Source organism: Protopterus annectens, chromosome 4.part1 (assembly GCF_019279795.1).
Source record: "Protopterus annectens isolate FY-2018-M chromosome 4.part1, PAN1.0, whole genome shotgun sequence".
NCBI lineage: Eukaryota > Metazoa > Chordata > Ceratodontiformes > Protopteridae > Protopterus > Protopterus annectens.
The window spans coordinates 35,252,281-35,266,018 of NC_056734.1; the positions used below are offsets into that span (position 1 = coordinate 35,252,281).

At 32.3% G+C, this 13,738-nt stretch overlaps 1 protein-coding gene across 1 annotated transcript in view; it reads left to right on the forward strand.

The window, feature by feature from the left end:
- The window catches only part of LOC122800743 (maltase-glucoamylase, intestinal-like), a 1,506,799-nt gene that overhangs the window by 913,540 nt on the left and 579,521 nt on the right, over window positions 1–13,738 (forward strand). The window contains exons 32-33 of the mRNA XM_044069982.1: window positions 78–206; window positions 304–414. Coding sequence (XP_043925917.1) covers window positions 78–206; window positions 304–414 — 240 coding nt within the window. The remainder of the gene's footprint in view (window positions 1–77; window positions 207–303; window positions 415–13,738) is intronic.

A 13,738-nucleotide genomic window follows, 5' to 3' on the forward strand; every position in this document is an offset into this window, starting at 1 on the left:
TATATCCTTAAGGAGAATGTAGAAAACATTGTGAATAATAGTGTTCTTACTCTGAAATATTTCATCTTTGAATACAGGATGTCCAGTATGCTGACATCGATTACATGGACCGTCAGATGGATTTTACACTTGGTGAAAAGTTTAGGCGTCTTCCAGAGATCATTGACAAAATGCACAGTGAAGGAATGCGAGTAGTTGTTATACTGGTATGTAGTCAAAAAAAAAAAGAGCATTTAGTGTAATTATTATAGTGTATACAAATAGCCCTAGAAGAAGTTTGACACATAAATATTTTTATTAAAGGATCCAGCAATTGCAGGAAATGAAACGGATCTTTATCCTGCATTTACAAATGGAGTAAAACAAAATGTCTTTATCAAATGGCCTAACAGCAGCGACATAGTCTGGGGAAAGGTATGTTTAATTATAAGACAGCTATTCTAGTAAGATTTAAATTTTGAGTCTTAAAACTTGTGTTTTCATTATGGTGGCAACAAAATTATTGTGTATCATAACTAAAACTATTACCTGGGAAAGGTGACTGACATACTGAGTTTGTCTACTGGAGAAAATTTAGGGAATACTATTTCTTTTTTTTTTTCAAAACAGGTTTATTGTTTTAACATACAAGAGAAATATCATAACAATTTTATACAAGTAATTAAAAATAGATATGATTATAACATTCAACAAAACAACTGAAGTATTTACAAATACATCCACTACAATCAGATCAATTAATTAAACTAAAATACCATGCTATTGAAATTAGGATTTTTTTAACAAATTTTGTAAATTATCCCATACAATATAATAAGATGTTTTTCTAGTTATTCTTGATCTAATTGTGTTTATTTCCATATGCATGAATATAAAGTTACGATAGCTAATAATAATATTTAATGGGTAACAAACCATATGTTTAGGTGTAATAGGTGAAGTACAAAATTCCTTTAGTAACCATAACATGGAGTTATTTACAATCATATTTTTATGTGTTAAGGAGATTTTCATGAAGTGCATACTAATTAGCTCCCAATAATCTTTCCATTTTGCGACATATGACTGATCTATTAATAAAGTAATAACTTTTACAATAGAAGAGATAGTATATAAATTAAAGTCTGGAAAATACATACCCCCTTGTGACCAGCTATTAGTATGTTTCTTTAATGCAATCCTAGGTCTATTAGGTGCCCATAGGAAATTTAACATTAGTGTATTCAGTTTCGTGATAATTATTTTTGTAGGTGGAAGTATTATTGATTGTATTAAGTATAAAATCTTGGGGAATATTATCATTTTAATAATTGTAAGTCTCTCCTCCATAGTAAAAAACATATTATTCCAGGTATTAAAAAGATTTTGTATATTAAGAAAACAGGTATTATAATTATTATATATAATAGATTTAATATCTTTAGATAGTATTATACCTAAATAAGTTATCTGACCTGAATTGGGTACATATTTAGTAAAATCACTAATGAGAATATTTTTTCGTGTATATATATAGGTAATATTTTAATTTTTTCTTCATTGAATATTAAACCAGAAATACTTTTAAAATTCATCATTTTTATCAAATAGAGACTGCATAGAAGAATTAGATCCTGCTGATGTAATTAGAACATCATCTGCAAAAAGTTGAATTTTGGATGTTGTATTTTCATCTATTTCAAAACCTTCTATGTCAGTACTGTTTCTGATCGAATTAGCCCAAGGCTCCATTACTAAAGTGAATAATAGTGGAGAAAGTGGGCATCCTTGTTTTGTACCTTTAAGAATGGGTATTTTTTTGTGAAACATATGTTCCTACCTTAATATAAGCCAACGTTCCTTTGTATAAATGCTCAATTAGATTTACAAATGCATCAGAGAAGTTTGTGCACTTCAGTAAGGTAAACAGATAGTCCCAACTTACTGAATCAAATGCTGAACTTATATCAAGACTAATAAGTGTTAAATCTTTTTCCTATTTGCAAAATCAATTAATGTTAAAGTTCTTCTTATATTATCAAAAGTATTTCTATTTACAATGAAGCCTGTCTGATCTATATCTATAATGCCAGGAATGATTGTCTTCAATCTATCAGCATAAATACTCATAAACATTTTATAATCAACATTAAGTAATGAGATGGGCTGATATGAAGTACATCTAGTTGGATCTTTATTAGGTTTTAAAATTGGCGAAATAAATGTATATTGCCAAGATGGGGGGTTATTAACTCAGTTTGGGCCAAAATAAAACCTTATGTATTAATGAATATGTACTTTTAGAAAGGATTTTATATATCTCTGGTATAATACCATCATTACCCGGTGCTTTGTTTGATTTAAGCTTATTTATTTGTGTAATAACCTCTGTATATGAAATACTTTTGTCCAATAGTTTAATCTGTTGTTTATTGCTTTTTATTCATGTTTGTGGTTATAAACTCCTTTATTTTATCTTTAGGTTCCATGTTAATGTTATTATTGTTAATATTGTGAAAGTGATTTCTAAATTCATCTAGTATTTCTGGTAGACTAGAAACATTCTTCTTTTCCTTAGAGAAAAGATTTCTTTGATATGGTTTTGTTTATTCAACCTTTTTGTTTTATTTTTAAGTCTATGTAAGTATTTGGGGCTTATTGAGTAAGACAAAAACTTGTATTTCTCTAGAGTTATTTTAACTTTATGAGTTAAAATTTCTTTGTATTTCTTATTTAGTTTGTTTATTTCTTCAATGACTTTCTTATCCATAATATTTTCTTTATTATTATGTTTATAAGAGTCTAATTTACTTTGAATATCTAACAATTCCTTATCCCAAGATTTCCTTTTATTAATATACCATCTTACACTTTGTCCATATAGATATGATTTTAAGGCATCCCAAACATAGACAATGGAGACTTCAGGAGTATTATTTATGTCTAGAAAATGTTGTACTTCTGAAAGTATATATTCTTTATAGTCTTTTAGTTGAGTTAAGTATGCTGGTATCCTTTTGATCTGAACATTATGAGTATTTTTATCATGAATTCAAAAACAATTGAATTATGATCAGATATAGGACATGAAATGATTTTGGAATTAATTAAATCTGTTACCATCTGGTTAGAAATAAAGACCCTATCTATTTTTGAATAAGTTTTGTATCTGTTAGAAAAAAAGGTGTATGGTAATGATTTTGAATCTATCTGATTATTAATATCATTCAAATGATAAGAATTAGCAAAATCATTTAAATGTTTTGCATTAGATGTAATTCTTCTTTTTCCTATAGTGGTAGCATCACTTTCATGTAGTATACAATTAAAGTCACCAGCTAAAATAATATCTCCTATAGAGAATGATATGATCTTCTCAAGATGATGTTTCACTGTATTAATACCAATTCCAGGTATCCAATATGCATTAATTAACGTGTAAGTCTTCCCATTAATTTGTATTGTAACCATACAAAACATTCCTTTGTCATCCTGATAAGACTTAATGGTTTGAGGAATGGGCATATTTTTATTCCATAAAATAGCCACTCCTCTTTTTTTCTGAGTGTGCTCTGAACTAACCAATACTGTATATTTGTTTGTGACTAGTTTATCAATATCTTTTTTCAAGAGATGGGTTTCTTGCAGAAAGGCTAAGTTGGCCTTATGTAAATTAATGTATCTTATTAGGCTTGCCCTTTTACACAGATTATTCAATCCATTAATGTTTAAAGAAATTCCTTTTAAAGATGTCATTTGGTATTTTTAAAACTTAAGAATCTTATGATCAAAATAAGAAATAACAACATAAGTAATGTTACATCTCCTCCTTTAGGTGTACCTTTAAATATAGCTGTATTTATTGAATCTCTTATGGGATTTTGTATAGGATTCAATTTTGTTTGTAGTGACAATGAGTGTACAAAATATATTGTGGATGTCAAAACTATATACATATAACAATGAACAAGTGAAAATAATGTAAGGATTAAACCTTGCATCCAGCCTGGAGTTAAAAACTCCAACTTAGAGTAGTATATACCACTCAAGTTAACCCCCTACCATAAGTAGCAGTACCTCAGCTACCACCTTATCAATTTAATACTGGTTATATTTAACTTAAATTAACAGCTTTCAATTCAATTATCTAGCAAGACAAGACTACACATTTGATAAAACAGCATCATATAAACTAAAATAAACTTTTTTTTTTTTTAAACTATTCATACTACTATATACATCTATGTAATATAATACACTTGTATTCAAATAGCATTCAAACAAACTTGATACTAGGAACCAAGAGGAGAGAGAGAAATAAAAGACGTGAAAGAGGGAGAGAGAGTGAAAGAAAGAGAGAGAAAAAAAAAAGGAAGTCATATTTACATATTAATTTATTCAAAGTATGTAAAAATAAGTTCTAACATTCATTTAAATCAAAAACTTTGGCTAATATGGTTCAGACATTACATATATTAAGATGCATCTATTTTCTGTCATGTAAATGCAGTCAACCGCTTCCAAAAAAAAACCTTGAATTGCTTGTATATGAGCATTTTACTCATCCTCATTATTGTCAATAGAATAAAATATTATATTTATAGAAATTGTTATAAATCATACTGCATAGTTATGCAAGTTCTCAGAAACACTTGAATTATTGTAAAAAAAAATCTGTATTTTGTATGTCTATAATACTGCTTTAAAATATATCACATGACAATTTCTTCCAGTATAGAGTTATAAAGTTATTTATGCTTGTCAGTCAGATAAATTAAATGAGTTATAGTAATGTATATGTTTGGAACATAAGTTTTCAACACAGATTAGTATGCAGCAGTCAAGTAGATTTTCAAAAACACTTGAATAAATGTTTCATTTTCTATGCCTTCTAAAATAAGACATTTACTTACTACAAGAAACTGCATCATTTAAAATCATTATAACTGACATATTTTATGAATTATAACATAGATACTTAAGTAATTATATAAAATAACTCACATTTAAATGTCAAAGAGTTCATTTTCCTTCACATAGTCGCATTTGCATCAGTTTTACTTCCTGGTAGAGTGTTCTTCCTGAATCTGTGCTGTGTCAGTGTGATATCTGGGTCAAAGGTCAGATTGACTGCTTTCAGCCTATCTGTGAGAATTCTGAGAGTTGAAGCTTTTGAAACAGCTCATGGACACTGTGCATGAGGTAGCCCACATCCCAGATTGTCTCCCTTAACATTTTGGCGGGAAACTTGTTAAAAACTAATGACAAACATTCATTTAGCAGTGTAAATGCATCTAAACATGACAAAACCTTTGCGATGTATTTTACAGGTTATTACAGCCTCTATTTAAGTGAAATTAAGCCCAAAGTTATTAATAAGTAATAAAACTCAATATTTTTGTCCCAACTCAATTTTTATGCAAATCTTATTATTTACTGTGTCTATATGTTGAAAAGCATTTCTATATATTAATATGAGAAATAAAATAGAGAGAAAGAATAAAAAAAAGAAAAAGAGAGTAGAAAATAAAAGAGTGCAAAGCATTAACAAAAAAATGTAAGAGAAAGCTATAAGAAGTATATACAATGGAATATTACTTACTGTTTATATTAATAGAGTTAAAAATAAAACATATTATTTACTATTATTTAATTCTAATTATTATTAGTTAAAGCATGACAGATTATTTACAAACAAGCATAAGCAGTATAATCAAGAAATTATAATTAGGAATAGCATTTGAAGATCATATAAACTTTTTACAAGGAATAAATATGTTATTATTCCATTTATCATATTTTCATTACTCTTCTCTCCCTGCCCTCCCCCACCCTTTACCCACTACATAATCTAAATAGAATGTCATTATTTAAACAAAGAAAAGAAGAGAAGGAGAAAAAAAGAAAAAAAATGTATCAAATTACTGACCTTACTTTTTCAGAAAGAGAAACAAATTGAATGATAGCTTGTTATTAGTTCCTCAGATATTTTGACTGGTTATGAAACAAAACATTTCTTTGCACACAGAGACTAACTTTGATTAAATCTTTTTTCAGAACATTTGTGGCTTTCTGGAAATGCAGGAACTATATTTAAAAAGATTAATAACGAAGTAAAATGATGAGAGAAAAAAAGAAAAAAAAAACATAGAACAAATCATTTGTTCTGTAGTCTCTTCTTCTTCTCTGAAGTCTTCCATGAAGTTTCAGTTGCCAGTCTCTTTAATGAAGGACTAGCCCATTCCATTTCCTCTATTTTATCCAAAATCTTATTTTTGATAAAAAGTAAAGCAGAGTCTAAGTCATCAAAGATTTTAGGACCATCAGGAAGGAAGTATGTTTTAAACTGTGCTTTTTTAAGCTCCCTTATTAGTGGCAGAAAAACATTTCTTTTAGCTATTACCAAGGAAGAATAGTCATTGTCAAAACGCACAGTTGTCTCATTAATCTTAACAGGAGCTTTAGCCCAAGCAGATTTAAGAACCATCTCTTTATCAAAAGATGATAGAAATTTAACTATAACTGATCTAGGATAGTTTTTGTTAGAGTTAGTATTAGCTATAGATCTATGTGCTCTTTCGATACCAAAAGAGAATGCTTCTGGTAAGTCTAAAGTTTTAGGGAGCCATGTTGTTAAAAAAGAAGTAATATTGTTACCTTCAATATTTTCTGGCAGTCCAAAAATCCTAATGTTATTGCGCCTAGATCTATTTTCCAAGTCATCCAGCTTTGTTTGTAAATGTGTATTTTGTTTCAGCAGAAACTCAATGTTGATTTCCTCTTCTTGGATTCTATTTCCCATGTCATTCTCAGCTTCTTCTATGCCTGTCATCTGGATCTTCGGTTGTTGCAGGTCTATATGTAACAAGTCTATTTGCTTTGTAGTTTTTTCTATGAAGGTATCAATTTTAGTATCCATTTTATCCATCTTAGCCGTAAGTTGCTGGATTATAGTTATCAGAGACTGAAGTTCTTTCTTGATGCTGGAGTCTTGAGAATTTGTCTTACTGGAACTCATTTCAGACTGATAAGCTGACAGGAAAATTTCCAATGTGATTTCTGACAGGAATATTGTTAAAATGTCCTTTCTTTTTTAGATATAGTTCAAGAACTATATAAAACAAACATATTTAGAAAGAAAATTACTTCAAAAATTAATTTTTTAAGTAATTAATTCCTGTCAGTGTAATGAAATTGGTGGAGCTGAAGAAATCTGCTGCTATCCTGTGTTCATCCTTGGCCACGCCCCCCAAAGGGAATACTATTTCTGATGAACATCTGATTAAACAGAGTCTGTATAATATAAGATATCCAAACTGCTGGGGAGTTTATAAATAATGTTCAACAGCTGAAGTGAGTGCGTTAATATGAAGTGGGTAAAAGTTAAACACTATTAATTGATTCACTGTCATTTCAATTAATGGAAAAGTGTTACTTCATGGCATAAGAGGAAATTATGGTATTAACAATCAGAAAGGTTAATGAATGAACATATTTTATTTAGGACCATTTGGATCCTAAATATTTTTTTATGTATTTAGCTTGTACAAGTGTCTCTCATTAGCAGTCTGAAAAGGCTGTAATATCCAAATGGAAGGAAAAGAGGTAATCAGACTGTGTATTGGGAAAAAACATGCATGGATGTGATCCTTTTGACCCTTTGGATAATACAAGGGACATGGTAATACCTAATGCAGAATCTGTAAAGCAGTGTATGAAATCCAAAGTGAAATATTAGTATAATAGAGTTCACTTTTAGAGAATATATTTTAAATACTTATGTTTTACAAACTCACACAATAAGCTTTACAGGAATAACTTTTTGAAAAAAAAACTGTTACGGTTTTAAGGCTCGAGTGTGCATGCTTTGCTAAATTTCCAGGGAGAAAGATTGCATGAGGTAAACTTTTTGCATGAATGGATTTTTGGCCATTTTGTAACTAAATATGGACAGGAAAAGTAGGACATGTTGAAAAGTTATTAATCAAAGTAGTTTTTGACAGAGATTTTTCAAATGATAATTGTATTGTTTCAGTCATTTAGTTGTTTTAGTGAAAAATATTAACTGTAGACTAAAACACAAATGTTATTTAGTAAAGGACACTGAGATAATGTTTGTCATACCTCTCAACTGTCCAGTTTTTCCCAGAATGTCCAGATTTTTGCCTCATACTTTTGGTCTGTTCCTCATAAAATTTGTGATTTTTTGGTAAATCACTGGAATGATCAAAGTCAGTAAAAAGTGATGCACATTTATGCTTAAGACTTCTTATCCTTCAAAAAATTGCATGCTAAGACAGATCCTGTAATTCTAGCAACTTTCTAAGTTTATAAGCTCTATATTTAAAATCTTTCTCTATTTTGGGCCTTTGTTCCCCCATTCTCTCAGGCTTTGTCCAGATTTTTTGCTCTGAGTGGTTGAGTGTTGTGTGTTTGATGAAGAAAGACTGGAAGATTAAAATAAAGCAGGAGGTTAAGTATTTTAGAATCATGCAGTTTGTAAGTTACTTATTTATTGCAAAATATAAATGAATGTGATTTTGCCCTGGATAATCTAGGTATTGGTTTGTGCGTTATGGTTATAGCTAGAATGTTTAAATGCCCTAGCTCAAAAGAGTTAGGTTGCATTACTGTGGAGGGTCATTTTAAAGATGCTAACCCAAAAGCAGGCAGGAAGGTTAGACTTAATGAAGGATAGCAGCAGACAAGGGTACTTAAAGCTCAATGCCCTGACACAGAGCAGATTCATGACCTTTGCATCAGATTCATAATCTTTGGATCTGAAAAAAGGCCCTGAGAGAACTCTAGCAGGAAAGTTCTATAAACCAAAAGGGAAAAGAAAAGAAAAGAAATCCAGAGGGTACCATTTGAGGGAAGGCAGCTGGCCCTTGATAGGATAAACTACTTGTTTTTTAATCCCTTCTTATGTGTCTGAATAACAATAAGGAATGCTACTGTACTGTTTATATATATATATATATATATATATATATATATATATATATATATATATTCAGGTCTGCTTCAGAAGACTGACAAACCAAAAGATTGAATCCCAAAATACTGAAAAATCAAAATACTGAAAACATTTTTAATGCAGGGGTCAAGCCCCCCACACCCCCTGCACATTATATATATATCAAGATCATACAACAGTGGAGAAGGGGCAAATTCCATCCTTCAGTATTTTACGTTTTCAGGATCAGGATTTTGGGATTCAGTCTTTTGGGTTTTCAGTCTTCTGAAGTACATGCATATATGTATGTATACACACACACACACACACACACACACACACACACACACACACACACACACACACACACACACACACACACACACACACATATATATATATATATATATATATATATATATATATATATATATATATATGGTTTACTATCACTAGCTCGAATGGCAAAATATTTGTCAGTCGAAATAACGAAAATGTAAACAGAAACAAAACATTCTGAGCGTACACAAATAGTCTAGATGAAGAAATTCTTTCTATTGTTTTAACCAAGAGTTAAATTGCTAGACTTAAACATGCAGATGTACTTTTATTGCTCTGTCCCTGACCAGCTGCAAGATAACAAAAGGGGTATATTAAAAATGTAAATGTAGTTAATGTGTCAGCCTGGGAACTCCAGGAAGTGTAAAATGCTGATGTAATGTTTTATCAGAACTGCAATAGCAATTTACACAGTGAAAACCAGAGATTATTAAGCATTTTTGTCTTGACATCCATCTCATCAGCACTCTGCCTGTTGTCTTAAGTAAGTTATCTTAGAAGTATGTTTTCTTGTAGAAATAGCTAGAATTATAAAGATTAGACTAAGTGTTTTTCTGTTATATCAGAACATTCCTATTGAATTATTTTAAGTTTCTATGTGATCTCTGAACTCTTGGATAGCACTGTGATGTAGTAATATTGTCTTGTGTCTTTATTATTTATTATTAAATATTTTAAACTATTTTCAACTGCGGCTGGTTTGTGTAGGGATAAGATAAGCTCTAGAGTACATTGCATATTTATAGAGTTTACTGCTTAAACTACTCCTATAGCTTTAGCCCTGGGCTATACTACCAATTGGATAATAATATTGCACAGTAATATTTGGGTACCCTTTTAAGGGCCTTTGGGTAGCTGATAATTATTAGTTGGTGGTGGTAGTAATTACTACCGTATGGTCTGGGTATAGGGGCACAGATGGAGAATCTCTGTCAGCCTTTCCCAGGAGTGTGTAGCTGTATTAATACGTATCTCTAAGTGTGTTTGTGTGTGTGTGTGTGTGTGTGTGTGTGTGTGTGTTTGTGTGTGTGTGTGTATGTGTGCGTGTGTGTGTATCAGCTACTTGTGCAGGGACACAGAGCACTGGTTGGACAGAGACGGTACTGCAGGTTAGCTTGCCAGCTAGGCTGAGATCTGGACCCTATAGCTGTGCCAGTGGGGAGTCTTATTGGGAACCTGGAAAGCAGGGGAGCAACCAGCCCCAGACTGACTGTGATCTCTGTGTGCACTTAAGGGAAATTGTACTTTACTGTGTGTATTTGTTATCCTTTCTTCTTATGTGAGATGCCCTCTCTGTTGTTAGTGGTGAGGATTGAGGCTCCTTGATTCCTGGGCCAGGGCACGGGCTTCACAATACATACATGTAAATCTCTCTCTTTCATGTTATATATATATATATATATATATATATATATATATATATATATATATATATATATATATATATACATATATACATATGCATATATATGTATAGGTGTGTGTGTGTGTATGTGTGTGTGTTTGTATACATATATATATGTGTGTGTGTGTGTGTGTGTGTGTGTGTGTGTGTGTGTGTGTGTGTGTGTGTGTGTGTGTGTGTGTGTGTGTATGTATGCATATAGATAGATAGATAGATAGATAGATAGATAGATAGATAGATATAGATATATAGATATACATATACATATATGTGTATATTTATTTTATTTTTGTTTACCATGGCAGTGCTACTATATATGTATATATAATGGTTTAAAATGTAAACCTGTACAGGAGCTCTACAATTAAGCAGTTTATATTCCTTGTTCTATTACTGTCAGTGTACATGTTTCATTTTTGCCTGTTATTATTCTAGATTGATCTTGTTATTATCATAGAGTCAATTAGTTTGATGTTTAACAGACTTACAATTATAGAAATCATAAACTTTTCACATGATATTACTAGTGTCTACTAGAATGCATTTTATATTAGGCTGCATTTAGTCTGCTGGGTTGTCTTTACCCTTCCTGTTACACTTTTACATTACAACTGAGCACTGTAACTTTTTGGTTATGCAACATCTCCAGTGTACTGCTATGTACATACTTTACTTATCAGCAAAGTTTTTATATTGTGAAAGTATATGCTATGATGGCTGGATTTTTACTGCATTTGCAATGTGTAATATAATTATTTCACTTTTATGTTGCTTATTGCCATACTGGTGACTATCAACTGTTCATAGAGTTATTTCTGCTTATATCATTTGTGCTGCTTTTCTTACTGTTTCAAAACATTCAATTGTATTGCTGTTCTGAATTCATTGTTATACTGTTCATAGAGTTATTCCTGCTTATAATATTTTGTGCCGCTTTTCTTACTGTTTCACTCACATTCAAATGTATTGCTGCTCTGAATTCATTGATATACCTTGTATTCTGCAATCACTGGTGTACCAATGCCTCCCTTCACACTTCCATTCTTCATTTTCAACCTCTTTCTCCTACCTGCCTCCATTCCCATGCACTCACACTATTCTGAGGCCCTCCATTATTTTACTCATATCCCAAACCACTGTCTCAAGTAGCTCTCACCAGCACCCATTGTTTCATACCCTACTCTCCCTTTCATACTGCCCCCTTCATACACACTACCATGCTTCCATCTTTTTCACTGTTACTTTGGTTCCTCTTTTTTCCTAACTCCTCTCCTCTCTCTTCTCTCTTTTTTCTAGTTTACCAATATCCACATCTGCAAGCCCACAGACCATCCCTGCCTGGAACTACCTGCAGTCAAGTCCCTTCATTGGTAACTCTCTCCATTTTGAGTGCACATAAAATATGTCCTGCTAAATTCACTTGCTAAGCTAAGACCCATACTGTTGCTCCTCTGTTAGCTGCTTCTTGCATATCTCGGGCCACTTCTTGTTCCCCATCTACCCTGTTCTCCCCATCTCCTATCTTTATCTACCTACTCATTTCAAAGCTCCATGTCTGCTGTGCCCCCTGCCCATCTCTGTTTCTACTACTCTGGACTGACATTCCTGCATTTCTCTTTTCTACTGTCTACCATCTGCTTCTGCACTCTGTCCTGCAACTGCCTTTCCTACAGAATTACTGAGAATAACATCTGTGAGTTGCCATACCTCCTTCTGCCTCTCCTGCTCCCACTTCTGCCAAATGTAATTGCAGTCTCTTTTGATTTCTCCATGGATTTAGCCACGCTTAGGCTCACTCCGCTCCCCTACTCTACCCCCATTCCCACCCACCCCCACTTCAGTTACTTTTATCCTATCCAATCCCTCCCCTTTCTGTCTGATTCAACCACTCACAACCCTCTACCAGTCAGTAACCACTCCCTAACTTACACTATCATAATCAACTACATCACTTCCTATCTTTCAGCATGTCCTCCTCCACCCATTCCACAATTACTCTCTACACACACTAAAATGCAAAATATATTCTTTACCATTCCACTTCTTATACTTCTCTCGGTTCTAACTTCCTTTCACACTAAGCTTTCCCATCCTTACATATTCTCTCCTATCTCATGCATTCATAAAACTATTCATACCTGTCACTCCTTAATCATCTCCCCATCTCTCTTCAACTTCTCAATTAACTGCTTTCATAAACTAACCTTAATATAGGACTATCCCCTCTCCTGTAAATCTAAATCTAAATGATACAACAGAAACGTATTGCTAACTCCTCTTCCATTTGTTGTTGGTAAGATACTCCTCCCTGGAGACATCCACCCTAATCCAGCCCCCCCTCACAGTCACATACCTCACAAGCCTTCCTCCATCTCCCCCTCTCCCCATCATGCAGATCACCCCCATCCCCTCAGGAAACACACTTCATTGCACAAACACCTAGCTATATATTTTTTAAATATTCAAAGTCTCATTAACAAAATCACTGATCTACTCACCTGGATAGCCATACTTCCCCTCACATTTTAAACCTTATCCAAAACTTGGCAAAACCCCATATCACAAACAACAAAATACTCCCAACTATGATAGATTCACTAAAAAAGGAGGTGGTGTCACTATACTCTACTCTGATGCCATAAATCTGTCACCTATCACCATCCCAATCTGTGATTTCCACCCAGCTGAACTAATCATCCTAAATTGCCACTTTAACCCATCCAAGAAATTTGCCATTGCTTATAATATACATATATATATATATATATATATATATATATATATATATATATATATATATATATATATATATATATATATATCCCCTGGTAATAATATCCTAACCCTAGAAAATATCCTAGCCTGGTTTTCCCACATCATACACTATGAAACCCTCATCCTTGGAGATGTCAACATCGACTGGTCCAAACTTACAACTGACTCTCCACAAATTAGTATCAGCTTACAGGGATTCCATCAACTGAAAACATCCCCCAACCAATTGCACAACACCTCTTCTTCTAGCTCCACTATTGACTGGATCCTCACTAACTCCCCCA